The sequence below is a fragment of the Peromyscus maniculatus genome, chromosome 7 (assembly GCF_049852395.1).
Source record: "Peromyscus maniculatus bairdii isolate BWxNUB_F1_BW_parent chromosome 7, HU_Pman_BW_mat_3.1, whole genome shotgun sequence".
NCBI classification, from domain to species: Eukaryota; Metazoa; Chordata; class Mammalia; order Rodentia; family Cricetidae; genus Peromyscus; species Peromyscus maniculatus.
The window spans coordinates 56,452,426-56,474,982 of NC_134858.1; the positions used below are offsets into that span (position 1 = coordinate 56,452,426).

The 22,557-nt window shown below is 46.5% G+C and overlaps 1 protein-coding gene across 4 annotated transcripts in view; it reads left to right on the forward strand.

Annotated features, from left to right (window-relative positions):
* The first annotated feature begins 20,375 nt into the window (after positions 1 to 20,375).
* Adpgk (ADP dependent glucokinase) overlaps positions 20,376 to 22,557 on the forward strand; it is a 28,907-nt gene continuing 26,725 nt past the window's right edge. For 2 of the 4 annotated variants that reach the window (XM_042281035.2, XM_042281034.2), the window contains exon 1: positions 20,431 to 20,735. In XM_042281035.2, coding sequence (XP_042136969.1) covers positions 20,503 to 20,735 — 233 coding nt within the window. In that variant the 5' untranslated portion in view covers positions 20,431 to 20,502. Of the gene's footprint in view, positions 20,736 to 22,557 lie in introns of all 4 variants that reach the window. The other 2 variants (XM_006971489.4, XM_006971488.4) reach the window with 2 other exon arrangements.

Consider the following 22,557-nt stretch of genomic DNA (forward strand, 5'->3'; position numbering starts at 1 on the left):
TCTTGATTGTAACAACATAATTAGTAATTTGACAATAAGGAAAGCAGGAAAGTTAAATTAAATGAAAAGATATGTTACAAAGTGTGTGTGTGTGTGTGTGTGTGTGTGTGTGTGTGTGTGTGTGTGTGTGTATGTGTTCTGTTGTTTTTGTTGTTGTTAATTCAGCCTAGGACATACAAGGCAAGCGCTCTACCAGTGAGCTATACCCCAGCCATAACTGCACGCATCCTGTGGTGCCACATACCTGTAATTCTAGCACTTAGGAGGTGAGGCCGGAAGATTGCAAGCCCAATGCCATCCTCAGTCCATTCTTGGGCTACAAGGAACAGTATTTATCAGTGGAAGAGAATATGCTTAGAATGCAGAAGGACCTGGCTCAGTCCCTAGAACCATAGAAATAAAAAAAGAAATAAAAGATCTGGTTTTTTATCCTATAAACATATGTTTTTCAATGTAGAAGGATAGGACATTTTAATGTAGTTTATGAGCTTGGTTTATAATTTCAAACATTTCTACATATGGCATGTTGTCCTTTACAGTAGGAACCCTGTTGTGGCTTCCTTCCTAACAGAAGGGAGATGAAGTTTTTTAGAAATTATTGTTTGCTCTTGATTCTATGTCTCACCATAAAGATGCTTGCCTATCTTTGCCTGGAAAAGCAATTCTAGGTGGGACAATTGATGTCCCCAAGAGCCACCTTTGTGACCTCTTTTATTGTTCTTCTTTCTTTGATCATGGAGTGACAGGGTCTGAGTCCCACTGAGAAAGGAGTTCCAAACTAGAAAACCTCCTCCACACGCTGCTCTGGTGTCAAGGTTGTGGCTAAATCAAGGAGGCCAGGCTGCTACCCGCTGTCCACTTCTGCCCCAGGGAAAGCATTCTTGTGGGCTAAGAAGACAGAAGAACCCACAGGCCTTTGCCTTGAATTCTAAAGGAGGGCACAGCACGGTTTTTGCTGCGTCTCTGCTGGTGTCTATTTTGTCTTCCCTGTGAGTGCTCCTGCAGGGCACAGGTGTACACCACCACGAGCACATCAACACCAGGGTTGCAGCGCCTCCACACATGGCCCTCAGGTGCTGCCATTTCCCAGGAGTGGAACTGCCAGGTCAAAGGGCATATGTATTTTTAATTTTGATGGATTTTTCCAGATTGATTTCTAAAAATGCTATAATAATTTACATCTCCACCAGCAATGATTGAGAGCAGGGGTTTCCCCCCCAACATGCAATCGTCGTAGAAGCTCTTTTTAATTTTGTCAGCCTGAAGGGTGTAAATGAGTATCTTTTATTACTTTAATTTGCATTCCCCTGCATTCTAATGAACGTGAGCATCTTTCCATACAGTTTGATTTTTCCCCCTTCTGAACAACCTATTCGTTGCCTGTTTTCTCCATTGGATTTTTTTTATCAATTTATAAGAGCTCTTTGCATATTGTAGTGATTAACCTTTGTCTATCATCTGCATTGCAAATACATTTTCCAAATCTGTTTGTCTTTTGACTTTGCTTACAGCGTCTTGCCTAAAAATGCATTAGAAATGCATACTTAAAGGCAAAAATGTCTATCTTTTAGATCTAGGTTTCCAAACTCGGTTTGAGAAAGTCTTCCAAGATTTAGGTGTCTGGAGCCCATGGGGCTGCAGAGATGGCACAGTCAGGAAGAAGCTTGCTGTGCCAGCTCCTGTCCTCAGCACCCAGGCAGCAAACACTGGGTGTGGTGGCAACTGTCTGTAATCCCAGCAGAGATGGACAGACACTTGGAGTTCATCGGCCTGCCAACCTAGCTGAAATGATGAGTTCAGTGTTCGGTCACAGGAAATAAAGTAGAGAGCAACTGGGAAAGATACCCAACATTGACCTCTAGCCTCCACACACACCTTCATACACACAGGTTCACACTCACATGACCATGTATATATACCGTATAGACATACAAGAAAAAGATTATATGAGGTCAAAATTGTATTGCCAACATTTTATTGAATTATAACATACATATGAGATATGTGTACACTTGCAGATAGGTGACTTCTTAAGAGGTAGGTATATTCAACATAATAAGACCCAGATCAAGAAACAGAATCTCGCCGGACGGTGGTGGCGCAAGCCTTTAATCCCAGCACTCGGGAGACAGAGGCAGGCGGATCTCTGTGAATTCAAGGCCAGCCTGGGCTACAGAGTGAGTTTCAGGAAAGGCCCAAAGCTATACAGAGAAACCCTGTCTCAAAAAAGAAAAGAGAAGAAAAGAAAAGAAAGGAAACAGAATCTCATATCCCTTCCCTCAAAGCCTCAGGGACAATCAAGGAAGGGGCAAGAGGAAAGAATGTAAGAGCCAGAGGTCAGGGATGGTTACTACTAAATAACGTCTTCTGGATCTGACGGGGCCATTCCACACACCAACTCACTGCAGCCATGGTTGCTGGTTCAAGAATGCACAAGATGAAGTCAGTGGGCAAGGCCAGGGAAAGGACTTAGGAAGCTCCACACCAGCTGAGGAGCTATCAACAATGTCCACAGGTGTGTGTGTGGGGGTCAGTTTCCTTTAGTGGAGTGGCCACGGTAGGTTGGCCATGCTCGGGTGGAGCACCCCCTACACCCATGTGCATGTAGACAGCACTAATAGGAATCAATGGGTTGACAGAGAGAGAGAGAGAGAGAGAGAGAGAGAGAGAGAGAGAGGAAGCTGAGAGAAGCATGTGGGGATGTGGGGCGGGTCTGAGGGGAGTTGAAGCTGGTGAACCTGGAGTGGGTATGATCTAAATGCATTGTATTCACATATGAAATTACTAAGAATAGTTTTTGAAGGAGGGAGACTGCTCAGCGCCCAGCTCTCCTCCTATCCCTTCCAGCACTTCCCACCCCCAATGAACCTACATCCTGTGTGCACACCATAGCTTATGACTGAACTTTATCTAAACACCCTTGCATGCTCGCTTCCTGCTGGCTCTTTTAATTCACCATCATGACTGAGATTCCTATTCTATAAAGTTAGCACACTTTCTCTGTTTTAGGCTGAAGAACATTGGTGTTGCTTCCTGTTTGGGGCTTTCCTATTTGGGGCTTCTCTGAGCTTTCTCATGCAGAGTCTTTAGAGGAGAGGCAGTTGCATTTCTACCGAGTATTTACTCAGGACTGTGCTTTCTGGGTGGCGGGGACTGTGTACGTTCAGTTTCCTTAGATCCAGCCAGCCAGCTTGGTTGTGCCACTGACGCCCCCACCGTTCTTCTATAGACACCTGAACACCTGACACCACCTGACCTTTGCATTTAGCCATTCCGGAAGACGCTAGTGTTGTGTGGTAGTTTGTTTTGCTAGATCTCTAATAATTTTTGCATTTTCAGCTCTTCATCCATCTGGAATTTTCTTTTTATATATAGTAAGATGAAAGTCTATTTTTGGTTCTCTTCCAGACAGAGCTAGACATGCCAGGTAAAGTGGTGTAGTTTGTGTCCAGATATGGCTTGTGGTCTAGATGGATGTTTTCTTTTGTGGGGTGTGAATGTGAAAGGCAGAGAACAATGCCAGGTATTTTCCTCAATTGCTGTTCACCTTTGTTTGTTTTTGAGACAGGCTCTCACTATGTAGCCCTGGCTGGCCTAGAACTCACTAACTAGACCAGGCTGGCCTCAAACTCACAGAGATCTCCTGCCTCTGCCTCCTGAATGCTGGGATCAAAAGCATGCCCACCACATCTGATCTGTTCACCTTATTTTGTTTGTTTAATGATTTATCGGCACAGAGTATCTCACTGGACCTGGAGCTCACGGATTATGCTAGAAATCCTCCTGTCTCTGCCTTTCATTGCTAGGATTACAGGCACACACCACCGCACCTGACTTTTTGTGGGGGGACTAGGCTGTTTGCATAGCAGGTACTTCACTGACTGAGCCGTCTCCACAGCACCCCTAAGGGGGCATTTTCAGTGAGGACACTTGGACAGAGGACAATTCATGACAAAGCAAAGGTCTGAAGCATGAACCAGCATGTGAAATGCAGCTGCTCATACAGGTGTGGCTACAATTTACCAGCACACAGTGTCACAGGAGGATGGATTGGGACAGACCTTGCCATTCCCAGTCCTGCCCAGACCTGAAACTGCCATCAAATGGGTACAGAGGGGAATGGATTCTTTCTGCTTCCGATGTGCAATGCTCCATGAGATTGTCACTTTGAAAAGTGATCACATCGAAATGTCACTTGTAAGAGAGAAAATCTATGCTGACTGAGTATTCACGTATTAAGGTCCATTATATATTCTGTAGATGGAGAGCTTCCCTCCATGTCCTGCCAAGCCTCCCACAGTCCCACAGCCCACTTATAAAATAAACACACAGACGCTTATATTATTTAAACTGTTTGGCCTAATGGCTCAGGCTTCTAGCTAGCTGTTCTTATATCTTAAATTAACCCATTTCTATTAGTCTATAAGTTTCCATGTGGCTCGTAGCTTACTGGTACCTTACATCTCACTTTTCATGGCGGCAGCTGGCAGAGTCTCTCTGACTCAGCCTTCCTCTTCCCAGAATTCTCCTCTCTGCTTGTCCCGCCTTTACTTCCTGCCTGGCTACTGGCCAGTCTGTGTTTTATTTATTAACCAATCAGAGCAACACATTTAGCATACAGAACATCCCACAGCACTATTCTGCCATTTGATCCCCCAGTGGTCCATGAGGCAGATACAGTTCACCTGCAGACAAAATCATAAGACCAGGAAAAATCAAGCCCCTCAGACACATAGCCAGTATGGGGCCCAAATGAAACTAAACCCCAGGTCTGTCTTCCTCCAGAGTTCCTGATCTTTCTCCAGATAAACTGTTTGTTGGCAATGACGCAAACATCCAACCTGCCAATTTACCAATAATGGCCTGTGGGATGGAGTGGAGATTCATGATCATTGTATCAGCCCCTTACAGTGGCCCACTGGTGTCTGTTTTCTCTGCCCCAGTTATACAGAGTGGTTGATTCCTTGGGAATCTGTTCCAGGCAGCAGTAACCCTTTTAGCTGAAAGAAAAGCCGAGTGGGGCCAGGGTGGCTGCCTTGGGTCCAGGAACAAATAGACCAAGCAGAAAAGGGAGCAGCTCCATGGGAGGAGGAACAGGGTCATGAGTAATGATGAACAATTAGCAGGACTCTGTGCTCCATCCTTTCCTAAGCAGTGTTCTTGATTACAGAAAGCCCAGGCACTGGCCTTCCTCCAGTGGGGAGCGATCTCTGCATGCGGTGATAAGCCTTCTTATACCCTCCTCTCTCGGGAGTGGATCTGTTCCGGGCAGCAGGGAGACAGGGGCACACCAGCACTGAGACACAGACACACTGGGGCAGCACAGGGCTCCACAGTGACAAAAAGCAGGGGAAATGCACCCACTCAGAGATCCCGCCTCCCAGAATCTGAGAACCCAGAGAGTCTGTGATGCCCCAGGGTCCTCCAACCATACCATGAGAGCTCTTCTGCAGAGAGCTCTCACCAAAGAAGTTTCTCACCAGAGTGTTTTAGCTGCTAGAGATAATTGCAGAAGAGTGTGCTGAATTATGAGGTGCTGTTTCTCTCTATCAGATTGGCAAAGGGCTTAATAGTTTGATATCACCCAATGCAGGTGGGGTGTAAAAGAGGACATTTTCCAGAAAATAAAGTATTTCAACTTCTGGGGAAGGCAGCTCAGCAGTATATGCCAAAGTGTTAAGTCCAGAAACTACACCACCAAAAAGTGCACACACACACACACACACACACACACACACACACACACACACACACTGATTAAGCTAAGCATGGTGATGTGCATCTGTAATTCCAGCACCCAGAAGGTTAAGGCAGGATGATAATAAGTTGCAATAATGAGACGCTAACTCAAAAAAATCAAAAACAGAGACAGAGCCGGGACTGTAGCTCGGTTGGTAAAGTGATTGCCTAGAATACATGAAGTCCTGGGTTCCATGGCCAGCATCGAACCAGGTATGGTGGTGTGTGACTGTAACCCCAGAACTCCAGAGGTAAAGGCAGAAGGATCATAAACTTAAGGTCATCTTCTACTACAGAGAGTTCAAGGCCAGTCTGGGCTACTTGAGAACTTGTCTCAGAACTTTAAAAAAATTAGAAACGGGAGAGAAGGATTTGTGGTTAAGAATACCACTAGATGGCCTGGATTAAGTGCCCAGCACTCACATGGCAGCTCACAACTGCCTATAACTACAGTTCTAGTGGATCTAACACCCTCTTCTGGCTTCTATCCTTCACTCATGTAGCTAGTACACATTAACTCATGAAGGCTCACACACATACACATATTATAAAAAAATCTAAAACAATAGTTATTATTATTATTATTATTATTATTATTATTATTATTACTATTATTATTGAAGTTTGGATCTAAAGAGGTGACTCACCAGTTAGGAGCACTGACTATTTTGCAGGGGGCCCAAGTTCAGTTCCCAGCATCTGCATGTGATAACTCACAACAGCGTATAATCCCAGCTCCAGGGGATCCATCACCCTCTTGTGACATCCTTGGGCATGTGCACATATGTGATATACATAAAGACAAGCAGGTACACACAGACACAAACACATAAATAAATAAATTTAAAATTTATATTATTATAAAAAAAATAAGGAAGTTCATTGTAGCATTTGTTTATAATACAATAAAATTAGAAGCATTAAAAAGTATCTAGCCAGGCAGTGGTGGCGCACACCTTTAATCCCAGCACTCGGGAGGCAGAGGAAGGTGGATCTCTGTGAGGTCCAGGCCAGTCTGGGCTACAGAGTGAGTTCCAGGACAGGCTCCAAAGCTACACAGAAAAACCCTGTCTCGAAAAACAAACAAACAAAAAAAAGTATCTATTGATAGAATTCTAAGCAAATTAAAAACATCACATCACAGTTTGAGTTTGAATATAAGATGCTCCCCATAGGTTCCTGTGCTGAATGCTTGGTGCCCAGCTGCTGGTGATCATTTATAAGGTTCTGGAAACTAGTTGGAGAAAGTAGGTCACTGGAGTTGCCTCACTTTAAACATCACACTCTCCCCACCCTGCTTCCTGTCCACCGTACAACTCTATCCTCCGCACAATCTCAATGCCATATTCTGTCCAAGTGTGTGGGGCTGAGCAACCATAGATTGAATTTACCCTCTGAAATCAGGGGCCAAAAGGCCTTTCCTGTTTGAAGTTATTTATGTCAAAGGATCTCGGGTACAATTGCCCCAAAGTGACTAACAAGGCATGAATTATTATTAAATATTAAAATATTGAGCTAATGTTGGAGACATAGTTCTGTGGTGGAGTGTAAATGCAAGGCCCTCTATTCACTCCCTTGGACTGCAAACAAAATGGAAACAAACAAACAAAACGCAGAGGTAGCCCTCTATGGGAAAACATCCACAAGATAGTCTTTAGTTGAAGAAAACATAGATACACAAAAACAGATTGTTTTTGCTGTAGTTATGTTTTTAAATGCATGTGTTTGAACTGGGGAAGCAGCTCAGCGGGCAAAAGTGCTTGTTGCTCCTGGGAGAACCTGCATCTGGATCCCCAGTGCTCTTGCAGGTATGGTTGCACATGTCTCTGTAGCCTGGGCGCTGCAGGGGATGGGACAGGAGGGTTGTTGGGGTTTGCTGGCTGCCAGCCTAGCCCCAGGTTCAGGAAAGACCCTGTCTCAAGGGAATAAATAAGGTGGAGAGCGGCAGAGCGAAACACTCAACATCCGTCCTCTGGCCTCCATTCATGTACACACACGTGCAGGCTTTCAGGTGCACGCGTGCGTGCACACACACACACACACCAAACATCTTCCATGTGTATGTTTGCATAGGCACGTAAAGCCATCGTAAGCTGCATATGAAGCTGGTAGATATGAAGAGTGAGAACAAGGAGGACACAAAGTCAGGCTACTTTGTCACTTAAGCGTCTTTTACGCTGTTTGACTTTCTACAGCCATACGTAATTAACGGTAACAAATCATTTCAATGTTGAGGGTTTTTTTTTTAGATATTTAAGGGTTTCCTGTGAGAGTTCACTTAGAAAATGAATCCCACTGCTATTAAGCTGTTTTGGAAACTTTTGTGCATGCCAAACTTGTTGTCTCAGCAGCCAGGAAAAGTTTGGACAGACTTTTGGAACAGGGATTAAAAAGTAGCCCGTGGAGGGCTGGAGTGGTATGAACTCTCTTACAGGCGACCTGACTGCATATAGACATTTCTATTTTTCATTCTCTTTGACTCTAACTCTTGGAAAACTGAAAACAATGCAGTTTATTCTTGACCAAAGCAGCACCAAAGAATGTTGGGCAGTGAGGAGGGAAATGACCCACCCCATTCCTGCCCAACTGTGGAAGAAGCCAGTTTTGTATCAGTTATGAAATTCATTTTGTCATCTACTTGATTGGCCGTCTTTGAACTTGGTCTTCTTACTGTCTTCTTCCCGCGGTACCAGTCCCACTCATGGGTTAAATAGCATCTTAGACAAGGGTTCTTAATGTATATTTGTGTAAGCTTCATGTTTTCAGCTGGGCAATGGTCACACACGCCTTTAGTCCCAGCACTGGGGAGGCAGAGGCAGGTGGATCTCTGTGAGTTCAAGGCCAGCTTGGTCTACAGAGTGAGTTCCAGGAAAGCCAGGGCTACATAGAGAAACCCTGTCTCAAAAAAAAACAAAAAGAAAAAAAAAATCATGTTTCCACCACCACCACCACCACCCACCACCACCCACCCACCCGAGATAGAATTTCTCTGTGTAGTTTTGGTGCCTGTCCTGGATCTCGCTCTGTAGACCAGGCTGGCCTTAAGCTCTGCCTCCCAAGTGCTAAGATTAAAGACATGGACCACCACCGCTCCACCTTCTTCTCCTTAAACAATTTTTTGGGAGACTAGGGAGATGACTCAGTTGCTAAAGTGGCTACTGAACAAGCATGAGTTCGAATCCCAGCACCCCGGTATGAGCTAGTGGCAGCAGCAGTGTCTATAACTACGGCAGACATTGGTGAACCCTGGGAGCTCACTGGCCAGCCAGCCTCACTGACCAAATGAGCCCCAGGTTCAGTGAGAAACCTTACGGCAAAAAATAAAAGTGAGGCTTCATGTGGCCGCACAGGCCTTTAGTCTCCGCACTGGGGAGGCAGAGGCAGGTGAATCTTTGTGGCCAGTCTATCCATTGAGTTTCAGGTTAGCTAGGGCTACACAGTAAGACATTATCTCAAAAAATAAAATAAATAAAGTGGAGCACTATCAAGGAAGATGCCCAGCGTCGACCTCTGGGCTCCATACACAACGGTAAATCATCAGTCCACACACCTGTATGTACATGTGCACACATACACACCCAACACACACACATACACCTCAGGGTTGGGAGGGCTGAGGAGGAGTTAGCTCAGCTGGTAAAGTGCTTGCCTTCTAAATAGGAGGACTTGGAATCCATCCGCAGAAATCACATGGGCATGGCGGCACGCTTAAAATCCTGCACTAGGAGGCAGAGAGAGGAGAATCCCTAAGGCTCCAGCTGTCTGTCTAGCCTAAATGGTGAGTTTTAGGCCAGTGAGAGACCTCGTCTCGAAGGAGGTAGGCTGCATTCCTACGGGTGACACCCAAGGTTGTCCTCCGGCCTCCGCTTGCACGCACACCCACTCTGTGGAGTTTTCAGAACAGAAGAAGGGGCCAGTGGGATGCACATGAACAGACACACACACACACACACACACACACACACACACACACATGCACAAGCACATGCACACTCATACGCACACGCACGCATAAACAGGGGCCCCTACCGATGGGAGGCAGTCTCCCACCGAGGCTGGCTCCTCTCCCCCATCATGGGGGACACAGGCACTTTGCCAGCTCCTTGCCTGCCCTGGGCTCATTCTCTCTCATCTCCCTGAAGGTTTGGGCTGGAGCCACGCTCCTCCCGGGCCCTGTACTCGCTGAGATAGAACGGCTCCCTCATTTATACTCAGTGGCCAGGGACCCGAGTGGTGTGGCTAGAGGGGCTGTAGGCCAAGCGCTGGCGGGTCCGGGAGGATCAGGAAGGCCGCCCCGGGTGGTGACCTTGGCATTGAGGTTTGCCGCCCCCTCGAGCTGGGCATCGAGTGTGTGTGTGTGTGTGTGTGTGTGTGTGTGTGTGTGTGTGTGTGTGTGTGTGTGTGTGTGTGTGTGTGTGTGTGTGTGTGTGTGTGTGTGTGTGTGTGTGTGTGTGTGTGTGTGTGTGTGTGTGTGTGTGTGTCTCTCGAATGGCTCGCCCAGCGCTGCGACGGCTCCGGTGATGTGCTCGCGGCGCCCCCTGCTGGCGATAAGGCGCGCTCCGCGAGCCGGCCACCCCGGGGAACCGCCCGCTTGTGTGAAGCACCCGGTGGGCTTCGAGCAGCCTGGCTCAGCCAAAACGGCAGCTGCCAGGCTCGTTCCTGCTGGCCGGGTTCGGTTCTTTGTACCCGGAGGCAACTTCATCGCCGCGGGATCCCAAACTCATTGGGGAAACCGCCACCCAAAGAGTCAACCCAATGCATCACTATGGGACATTAAGGACTTCCCTCACCCAGACTATCATTTCACGCTCCCCCGCTTTATTGTCCTAGAGAGTTCCGGTGTAGCTGTGTTGCGACCCAGGCGCCCCCTTTCCCTGATCTGGGAACTCCACAGAGCAGAAAGACAGGGGTGTGAGGTGTAGCTGCCTTTACCTACTCCCAAAGGAAGTGTGACTACCTCATTCAGAAAAATTTGACCGCAGCGTAAGGTGCTGCCTTGGAACTAGCAAATCCTTCCGTGTGACTCTAAGGAGACAATAAAGAAACTCAACAAGGCAGGCGAAGCTTTGTGACTTCGAGGCCAGCCTGGTCTATATAATGAGTTTTAGAATAGCCAGGGCTGTGTAGAGAAACCCTGTTCAAAAGAGAAAAGAGAAACTCAACAAGGATTTTGCTCTAGGAATGTTTAGACATTGTCCACAACTGCCCCACACTTGTGTACAGTCTAACTTTCTACTCGTACTTTAAATAAATAACAGCCTATACCAACAAGAAAAATCTCGTTGAATAAAATGCATTAGTGATGTATCAAAATGTGCACTCTGTGGTTAGGTTAAAAAGTCACAATATAACATGCAATAAAATCGGGCTGGGGATATAGCTTGGTGATAGAACATTTGCCTAGCATGTGCTAGATCCTGGGTTGATCTCAAGTGTCCAAAAAAGTAGGAAATGAAAGTCCATTCTATGAAGATACATGTGTGTGTACACATTAAAATAATTTTATTCAGGTCTGGAGAGACGGCTCAGTGGTTAAGAGCACTGACTGCTCTTCCAGAGGACCCAGGTTCAAGTCTGAGCCCCACATGGCAGCTTACAACTCTCTGTAACTCCAGAATCCAACACACACACATATATGCAACCCTCACACAGACATATATGCAGGTAAAACACCAATGCACATAAAATAAAAATAAAATTTAAAAATAATTTATTCATTAGTTAAATAAGTTTTTAAAAAATCTTCAAAATATGAACTAAGAAGACTGAGTACTAGTATTAGGGGTGATTTAAAACATCCTTTGTAAGCTGGGCACAGTGGCAAGCGCCTTTAATCCAAGCATTGGGAAGGCAGAGGCAGGCAGAACTCTGTGAATCCTAGGCTAGTCAGGGCTTCACCGTGAGACTCAGTCTCAGAAATAAAATCAATTTTTTACTTTCTAAGCAATACGTGTGTGTGTGTGTGTGTGTGTGTGTGTGTGTGTGTGTGTGTGTGAGAGAGAGAGAGAGAGAGAGAGAGAGAGAGAGAGAGAGAGAGAGAGAGAGAGAGATGTTATAGGTTTGCTTTTAAGCAGAAAAAAACCACTCTTCTCTTCCCCAGCCCGAGGCCTAAAGAGTTGGGTCAGAAAGTAAAGGATGGGAATGAGTGAGGTGTTTCCTTTTCCTGAATCCCAGGATAGCCATAGGAATAGCCATGAAGAATGCCATTGTGACAGTGAGTTTTTCAGTGTTGATGTTAACGGGTTTGTAGCGTGACCAGACTGTATCATAGACTAAAACACACTTCAAAAACAAAAACTGGTGGCGCGGCTTGGAATCTTAGCTACTCCGGAGGCTGAAACGGTATTGAAAGTTCAAGGCCTGACTGGGCAGCTCAGGAAGAGCCTAAGTTGAGACCCTGACTCAAAATAAGAAATAATAATAGGGTGATTGACAAGCATGGGCAAGGCCTTAGGTTCAATCTGTACCTAGTATCGAGAGAGAGAGAGAGAGAGACAGAGAGAGACAGAGAGAGAGACAGAGAGAGACAGAGACACAGAGAGACAGAGACACAGAGACAGAGAGAGACAGAGAGAGAGAGAGAAATTCTGAGGGTTAAAGTGCAATATGTATCTGCTCATGTTGTAATGGGTTGAGTAATTGACACATGTGTCAAGTCTTTGTTGCAAAAAGGTTGCACACTTGCAGTAAGATTTGCACACTTGCAGTGAGATACAGGTTTCTGTCTTGTTCTAGCTCCATGCGAATAGGAGCACGTGGATGGGATTCTAGTGAAGAAGCAGTGGAGCCTCTCCACTTCATTCCAGGTTGGCAGCTCTGGGCTATTTAAAGATGTAAAGCCACCATATTAATGGAGTCTGTGGTGACAAATCAAACTGTCACACTGGAGCAGGTCCCCCAGGTTCTTCCAGGCACAGAGACAGTACTGAAACTGTCTGCTAGTCTTCTGCCTTCTGAGACTCAGCAAAGTAGAATTTGGTGAAAAGCAAGCAATAGAATCTGGTTTTAACAGCATTTATCAAAACAAAACAAAACAAAAAACCCAGCTCACTCTGAGGTTGTACCCCCCCTCTCCCCCCCTCTCTCTCTCTCTCTCTCTCTCTCTCTCTCTCTCTCTCTCTCTCTCTCTCTCTCTCTCTCGTGCACCTCTCTCTCGTGCGCTCTTGCTCTCTCGATCTCACTCTAGTTTACTCTTGCTCTTGCTCACTCGCTCTCTGAGACAGGTTCTCACTATGTAGCCCAGGCTCACAGAAATGCATGCCTCTGCCTCCAAAGTGCTAGGATTAAAGGCCTGTGCCATCATGTTCGATTTGTAACTTGTTAACATAACCTTAACTAAATATATGTAGTATTTGTTGTGAAAATACCATGTTTTTGTTAGACTATATTCCTAGTGAACTATGATCTACTTTTTATAGGTGAAGTTAATCGTGATTGTTCAAAACAGTAAATAGTGCCCAAAACTAAAAGAAACCAAAAAAAACCCATTGTATTATAGTTTCAGTGTTGGGACTGAATCACTTAATTCATCTTGCTTGCAATAGACTTCAAGGAAGTGTGATGTCCCTTCAAAGGAAGATATAGAAGTAGATTAGCCGTAGCATTAATTGACTGGGAGTGGAGGTGGGACGTAAACATGAAAGAGGAATTTGGCGAATTGCTTGCTTGTTCCTTCTGGGAGGTTGGAAAGAAACAAGCGAACCTGCAGGCCTGGCCACTGCTGCCAAAGCCCTGTGGACTCCTTCCCTCAAGGAGAAATCCCTCACTGAGAAATCAGCTACTCCTGGCTCAGGCACTGTGGCCTGTCTGTCTGTGCCACAAATAAGGACCATTGCCAGAGGAGGAGGTGACAGCCAACTTTGATCTACTCTGATTCCTCATACTTTAAAAATCAAGTATGGAGCCGGGCAGTGGTGGCATGTGCCTTTAGTCCCAGCATTCAGGAAGCAGAGGCAGGTGGATTTCTGTGAGTTCAAGTCCGGCCTTGTCTACAGAGCAAGTTCCAAGACAGCCAGGACTAAACAGAGAAACCCTGCCTCAAAACAACAACAACAACAGCAAGCAACACAAAGTGTGGGGTGCCTTAAGACTCAAACCACAGCACCCTCTCTCCCCAGTAGCCCAACCCTAAACTGTGCAGTTTGGAGCAAGTGATTCCCTTTACCAGCCCAGTTTTTCATCCACATAATGGAGAAAACAATGGGATTGCTGGGGAATCTTTTCTTTAAAACACATTTTATTAACTCATGCTCTGTGTGTGTGTGTGTGTGTGTGTGTGTGTGTGTGTGTGTGTGTGTGTGTATCTCAGAAGACAACTTTGGGGAGTCTGTTTTGTCCTTCTATCATGTGGGTCCTGGAACTCAAACTCAGGTTGTCAGGCTTGGCAGCATTCAAAGGCCCTTGCTAGAGAATTCTGAATGAGATTAGTCCACAACTGCTTGCTGACTGCCAGGCACTAATGCAGCCACTGGTATGCATGCCTCTGCTCTCATGGAATTCATAGTCTATCAGGGTGAGGCTGCAATCAACAAATCAATGAACAAATGGGGAAACGTCAGATCTTGGTAATACTAGACAAAGAGTAAAGTGGGATGTGGTGACAGCCCTAAGTTACGGTGTTATGCTGCGTGGACAGAGAAGACCTGCTGGAGCAGAGTGTATTTGAGGAGAGATCTGAAGGACAGAGGGCGGTCAGGCGTGCAGACATCAAGGCCTGTGGGGAGGGTGTCAGGTAGCTTTCACTTTGTAAAAAACAAATGAAAAGGCTGGGCGGTGGTGGCGCACACCTTTAATCCCAGAACTGGAGAGGCAGAAGCAGGTCAATCTTTGTTCCAGGCCAGCCTGGTCTACAGAGCGAGTTCTAGGACAGCCAGGGCTACACACAGGGAAACCCTGTTTTGAAAAAAGACAAAACAAAACAAAAACTTCAAAAGTTAGTGGCATAAAAATAGCAACCATTAGGCTGGAGAGATGGCTCAAAGGTTAAGAGCACTCACTGCCTGCTCTTCCTAAGGTCCTGAGTTCAATTCCCAGCATCCACATGGTGGCTCACAACCATCTGTAATGGGATCTGGTGCCTTCTTTGGCATGCAGGGATATATGCAGACAGAACACTGTATACATAATAAATAAATCTTTTAAAAAAAAATAGCAACCATTTACTTAATTTATAGTATGTAAGCCAGTAATTTGGGCTGGGTTCAACCAGGCTGTTCTTCTGGTCTCATGTTGTCTTATTCTTGGTACTGGCTAGCACCTATCAGCTTGGAGCTTTGCTCTTCTTAGGATTGGCTGGCTATGAGATGGGGAGATGGGAGTAGCTAGGCTGTGTGTCTTTCACAACTAGTGGACTTGACCGTGTGTTAATGAAGAGTTTCAAAAGAGTGGAAGCATGTTGCTGAAGGCTTTGACTCGGAACTGGAACATCACATCTGCCATAGCCTAGACTGGAGGACAGGGGAGATCATACAGCTTGATGAGAGGACTATAAGAGACATGGACGTGGGAGAAAGACTCCTGATTTTTGTAACATATTATAGGCAAGAATTAACAAAGAACAGAATAAAATGCCATTGTAGCAACAGCAGTTACTCAGGAGAAAATACCTCAAATTGTATTTTCTCCATTCCCAAAACAGAAAATTCCAAAGTTGAAGTCTTGGGGCTAGAGAAACGGCTCTGTGGGTAAGCATGCTTGCTGTGCAAGTGTCAGGAACTGAGTTCGGATCCCAGCACCCAGATAAAAAGCAGAACTTGGTTGTAAGCATCTATAATCTCAGAGCTGTAGGGGGCAGAGACCAGAGAATTGCTTAGGCTTGCCGGCCACAAGCCTAGCTCCAGGTTCAGTGAAAGACCTTGTCTCAAGGGAATAAAGTGACAGACATCAAGACATTTAATGTCCTTCTCTGGCTTTCATGCACATACATACTGCTGTGCACATCTACACACACGTGTACATGTCACACACATACATACACACACAAAAGTCAAAATCCTAACTCCCAGAACCTCAGAATGTGACTCACAAGGTCTTTTAAAACATCATTAAGGTTAAATGAGGTCATTGGGAATGACCCTCATCAGTCTGACTGGCCAGAAAATGCAAAGACAGACTTCCAGGGAAGACAGTGGAGAAGAACCCTGAAACTCAAGGAAAGTAAACAGTGAAGAAAGTATGCAGTGAGCTCTTTGCAAGAGACAAGGGCTGTAAGCAAACCCACTAAGCCAGGGGAGATCTCTGCAGTGAAGCAGGCAAGAAAGCGAAGGACCACAGCCCAGCTAGAAGCCCTTTCTAACTAGCAAAACTTCAGCTAGAGGGCTAGAGAGATGGCTCAGAGGTTAAGAGCACTGACTGCTCTTCCAGAGGTCCTGAGTTCAATTCCCAGCAACCACATGGTGGCTCACAACCATCTGTAATGAGATCTGGCGCCCTCTTCTGTGTACATAATAAATAAATCTTCAAAAAAAAAAACAAAAAAAAAACAAAAAAACTTCAGCTAGAGTGGTAAGTACTTCAGCTGCAAGGTGAGTACTGATCCTCACAATCAGAGACCTATAGCACCAGAGGAGGCTACCATAGACTGCACGGGTCCGTGAGAACAACCAGGAAAGGTCCTAGAGCCTCTCTTCCCCCACGTGACAGAACCCCAAGGAACTCACAGCCCAGCAGTTCACACTGGCCCCTCCACCCAGCCAAGAGTAACTGCTACTTGGAAACTGCTGAAGGGATCGCAATTCACCCTGTAAGGATTCTTTCTCTCCCTTAGTCCCTATGATCTCGTTGCCACACACGGGGCCGTGTGATGGTTTTGCGGTGGTAGAGTGCTCAGTTAGGTTTCAGGGGGGTTGTTTCTCAACCCAGCTTACCATACCTACCACACCTCTGCCCTTTCCTCTTTCTGTAATCTTTATCCCTTCCTCTTTGTTGTTGTTGTTGTTGTTGTTGTTGTTTGTTTTTCAAGACAGGGTTTCTCTGTGTAGTAGTTTGCCTTTCCTGGAACTCACTTTGTAGACCAGGCTGGCCTCGAACTCACAGAGATCTGCCTGCCTCTGCCTCCCGAGTGCTGGGATTAAAGGCGTGCACCACCACTGCCCGGCTCCCTTCCTCTTTTTATTTCTCCTTTTCCTTCCTTCTTTCTTTTTGCTTTGTTTTTGTTTGTTTGTTTGTTTGTTTTGTTTGACTCACCAAGGTCAGCCTGCCGCTGCCTCCCAAGTGCTAGGATTAAAGGTGTGTGCCACCATGCCTGGCTTACTTCTTTTTAAACAAGATCTTATATATAATTATGTGTGTGTTTGTGGGAGTGGAGGGGTATGTGAGTGCAGGTACTCTGGGAGGCCAAAGGTGTAGGATCCTCCTGAAGGTGAACTTACAGGCAGTTTCGAGCCAGTCAACACGGGTCCTGAAAACTGAACTCAGATTGCGCACTGAAGGGGAAGAAGAGCCAATAGAGTTGGGCTAACTTTCCATTTCTTTCCAAACCATCGTATTACAGAAGTGCAAACCACATCCCTGCAATATCTGCTGTCCGGTTGCCAGCAGGGCTGGCTTCCATAATTTCAGAGGACAGTCCAAGCTTGCAGGATGTTGGCTGGTAGTCTGAGATGTCGAGAACAATGTGTGGAAATCTGTCCTTCAATCATGCTTCACTGGTCCTATGAAGCCCCTGGGTTCCCAATAGACAGAAACCCCAACATGTCATTGCTGACATTCTGGTCATGGTCATGCCCCTGCCTCAGCCTATCTCCTGAGCCCTTCTAGAGTTCTATTAGTGCAAGACAGGGAGGACACCGGTTGCCCAGGACACAGACCTTTCTCTTTGGTGTCTTGAGATCCTTCCTTCCATCTCTTCTCTTCTCTTCTCTTCTCTTCTCTTCTCTTCTCTTCTCTTCTCTTCTCTTCTCTTCTCTTCTCTTCTCTTCTCTTCTCTCTCTCTCTCTCTCTCTCTCTCTCTCTCTCTCTCTCTTTAAAGTTCTGTTCTGACCTGCGGCTGGCAGTGTTCCTGGCATCAACAAACACCTGATAGGAAGTAGTTTCCAGAAAGCAGCTTGGATGAAGCCCCAGAGGTACTGAGCTGTGTGTGGAAAAGGTGATTAGCCCAGCCAACACAGGGATCTTTGGTCCTGCTTTAGTTTCTGCTCCAAAGTGAGAGCAGACTTGCTCTTCAAAACTTTCCGGATCCTGGGGGTGACGTGGACTTGTGTTCTGATAGGGTCTGCTATTTCCTGTCAAAATCCTAGATGTGCTTTACGGCCTTCCAGGGGCTTGGGTGGGACACCTGGAGCCTGTGCTGTTCTCTGAATTTCCTGGTATGAAATTGTTTTGTTTTGTTTTGTTTTCCCTCTCATTTTAAGGTCCTAGGAGAGAGAACCAATAGCAAAGGCCATGTCTGGAAGTAATTTGGGTTGGGGGAGGAGTAGTCATGAGGCTCTCTCAGCTCTCTCTCTCTCTCTCTCTCTCTCTCTCTCTCTCTCTCTCTCTCTCTCTCGTTCAGCTCAGGCAATGGAGCCTTGTCTGCCCACTCAGAACTGTTTTGTATAATTGTCCCCAGAAATCTAACTTCTGGAAAAACAACTGACTAGCAAAGCATTCCAAATGCTAAGCAGATAATCTGAAATGACTTTTGTTCATTAAGGAAGTACTTCAAGAGGGACTGTAGTTCCCAGAGAATTGAGTGCCTGTCCCTGAGCCCCGATAAAGTGGGAAGGAGAAGGAATCAAGGCTGCTGTGATTGTGTATGTGGCCAGAAGTCACACTAGTCTCCATGAACGTCGCTGGTGTCTGTCCTTCACTGCCTGGAGCTCCAGACCTCTTCATTTGCAGTTGGAATTGAGGTCAACTCTCATCTCCATGTCTTCCCCAATAGAAACCCATATTGACCCAATCCAGAAGAAGGCCAGATAGCCCCCCAAAACTACCAGATGGGATCTAGCTTGCCGGCACAGCCCACAGCAGCACCCACACCACATCTGGACTTTGGCATGAGAAATAAACTTTTATTTTGCTCCAGCTCTTGCTATTTAGCCTCTGAGACTAAACGACAAAAGTTTATGCTAGCCTGGGAAGAAGCAGAAGGTGTAAAGTGCTCCTGGAAACGCAGGAGAACTCCAATGGAACTCCATGTTGTTGGAGAGTCTCTCCCTGATCCTCTAAGCCTGTGTGCCTAGCTCACAGCTCAGCTTCCTCTGCTCCTCCCAAAGCTGATATTGGGAGCTTATTAATGGATTCTATCTATTCAAACTTCAACTCATGACTTTGCCAGTCCGCTACCCAAACCAGTTACTCATAAATACCTGGTCTTGGTTCTCGGTAAACAGGGACTAAAAATGCTATTCAGTTAGTAGAGTGCTTTTCTAGAAGGCACAGGACCTTGGGCTCTTCCTGAGCACTAGGCACGATGAGGCACACCTGTAATCCTAGCACAATCCATTGAGATGGAGGCAGAGGATCAGAACTCCAAAGTCATCCTTGACAATAGAGTGGGTTTGAGTCTAGTCTGGGCTTTGTGAGACCATATTTAATAAACACAAAAGTGAACAAACCAGTCAATAGTCTCTGGCCAGTTAGTGGATCTGCTGTTCTGAAAAACAGATGATGGATCAGTCACCTCTGGTGGCAGGGAAACTTGACAATGGAGGGCCACTGTAGAAACAGTTTCTCTGGAACAGGTTGGCATAGGTAACTCGAGGAAAAATAGTATTCATGGAATTACACAAATCTCATAAGCCTCTTGGTTTCTCTTTCCCAAAGCATCCCAAATCTCTTCTTATGTGACGCTCTCTCCTTTGAAAAGGACTGAATGATCAGGTCAGCTGGGTGGGATGAAGGAGAATAAAGACCAATGTCCAAGATCAAAGCTAGGGAAATACATTTCCATTAATTAACAATTCCAAAAGTCGTGACAGAGTAGAAAATCAGTCAGGAGCTAGCAAAACTGAAAAATAGAAACAAACCAGGGTGGAGAAGATGAGGCTGAGAATGAACTGGGCATCAAGCTTAGCTTCCCTGACTCTTAACCCACCTTCCCACACAGAAGTGTCACACCAAAGAAGACGGGGCTAGATATCCGTAGTCTCACCGAGAAGAACTAAACCAGGATGTCTTAACTCGAGTCTATAGTTCCTCCATATTGTACATAAGATCGCATGCCTTTGTGGATTATTCTGAGCTTGTTAAAAGGAACAACACCCCGAAAGGGTTATGTTAGGGGTCTGAGTGTTAAATCTGATCTCTAGATTGAACAAGATCTCTAGGGGCTCACTTCAGTCTCAGCTTGTGTCACCGAAAAACCGACTGACTCTTACATAATTGCGAGTTTTGCCCGCTTCATTATCTGCCTGTCTCCATTTTACTAGGGAAGCAAACGTATTCCCCTGACTCTATCTCAGGCTACAGGTGAGCTTCAGGAAGACATGCAGGGATGAGGGCCACACTCCTGTCTTTGTTCATCCAGAATCGGGACCGCACAACAGCGCCACCCAGCGTCATGAACATGAACATACAGACTCCCCAAGACCCGCGCCGTTGTCGCTCCGCCCACTGCCCCGCCCAGAGGCCAGCTATGGCTCCGCCCAGAGCACCGCCCCCCGTCCAGCTCCACCCACAGTTGGGGCTACAGTTCACCAGCAGCTCCGCCCGTAGGGGGGGGGAGGAGCCTGTGGCGCGCGGGTGTGACGCCAACGCGTGTCTACGTCATCACGCGCCCAGCTGGGAGGAGGCGCGAGCCGAGAGAGGAGCCTGTCGCCACCAGCGCGGCGGGGTGTGCACATGGCGCTGTGGCGCGGCTCTGCGTGCGCTGGTTTCCTGGCTCTGGCCGTGGGCTGCGTATTCCTGCTGGAGCCGGAGCTGCCGAGCTCGGCGCTGCGCTCTCTCTGGAGCTCGCTGCGGCTGGGGCCCGCGCCGGTGCCCGCGGGACCTCTGTCCCCCGAGGGCCGGCTGGCGGCCGCCTGGGACGCCCTCATCGTGCAGCCCGCCCGGCGCTGGCGCCGCGTGGCTGTGGGGTGAGTGCCTGCGGGGCCTGCGGCTCTGGGCCTCCCCGGGAAGTGCGCGCGCTCCGGGGTCTGCCCGGGACGCCCTGGTGTCCGCGTTGCCCTCTTGGCGAAAGTGTCGGACGTGTGAGACGAGCCTTTCGTCATCGCTGCAGGGACACTCAGCGCAATTTTCCCTCTCGGCTGGCCCTGCTCTGCTCTTTTCCGTGTGAAACCATCCCTGATAGCCTCTTAGGGATCTAACTTAGCCTGTCACCTGTATTTTTTGAGGTTACCCCATTGTCCTGACTTCCAGCCCTTCTCCCCGGCCAACTGTTCTCTGGCGGTCACAGATTCCTATTCTAGCACTCTTCCTAGTCTGAAACTTGAAGCTGAATGTCTTCTGTCTCTAGCTATTGACTTTATTTCTTTACGTCATCTCGTCTGAAGACCACTGTACTAAAACTGCTCGTTTTCAAATTCAGCATTTTTTTGTTGAGGTTTCATTATCTGCTCTCAGCCGTTCACGTTTAGCACGCCCTCCTTGAGGCTACTTCCCCATACTGAGTGACCGGCTACATTTTTAAGGGTCTCCCAAATCACAGTACCTCCTTTCTTTGTAAAACTCACCGAAATGTAATTTTTTTTTTACACTAACCTTAGCTTCTCTCCCAATTCGGCTTTCTTGTCATGTCAAGGGTGCCATACAACAGCAAGTTTATTGTTATTTTTTTTTAACGTTTTTCTTTAGGTTGGATTTGTTGAGTTTTTGTTTCTTTTTGAACAAGGGCCTCCTTGGCTGGTCTGGAACTTAAGTAGATCAGGAGTGAGCCTCAAACTTAGATCTGCCTGCTCCTCCTGCCTCCTGTGCTGGTGTTACATGCACAAGAGACCTGTACAAAAGACAAGCCTGTCAGGTACCCTCCTATTTTGTGCAAATGTTGTGGCTAAGTGTAGTAAAATAAAGCACAGTTGACCTGGATCAATGAAATAATCATGTTATTTACCCAATATTATGTTAGCTTTTGAAAGTACTCACATGTTAACTAGTTAGTTTTGTATCCAAACGCTTACTGTTTTTTTACTGTGTATTTCTTACCTCTTTCCAAGTCTCTTCACCCACCCCTTTATCTGATTCTTTTTTTCTTCTACGTGTATGAATGGTTTGTCAGCTTGTTTGTCCATGCAGTGCCTTCTAAGAGCCCCTGATCCCCTGGGACTGGAATTATGAACAATTGTGAGCTGCCACATGGGTGCTGGGACTCGAACCTGGGTCTTCTGCAAGCGGACCCTGCTCTTAACCATTGAACCATCTCTCTAGCTTTCTTTATCAGAGTCTTATTTTAAAATTTAAAAAATTTTAAATGTATATGTGTGGGAGTAGGTGTGAGCTCAGGCCCCCCTGGAGACCAGAAAAGAGTATTGGATCCCATGGAGCCGAGTTACACCTAGTTTTGAGTTGCCCAAACTGGTGCTAGGAATTGAACTCTGTCCTCTGGAAGAATAGCCTGTGTTCTTAACTGCTGAGCCTTCTCCAGCCCTCCTCATCTGATTTTGTTTCCTCTTTTCTTTTCCTTCTTTTTTTTTTTTTTAAGGTTTTATTTTATTAATTTTTTTAATTTATTTTTCTTCAAGACAGGGTTTTTCTTTTAGCCCAGACTGTCCTGGAACTCACTCTGTATCCCAGGCTGGCCACAAACTCAGAGATCCCCCTGCTTCTGCCTCCTGAGTGCTGGCATTAAAGGCATGCACCATCATGCCCGAACTTATCAGATTATTTTTTATTTGTTTTTCAGGATTTCTCTGTGTATCCCTGGCTGTCCTGGAACTCACTCTGTAGACTAGGCTGGCCTTG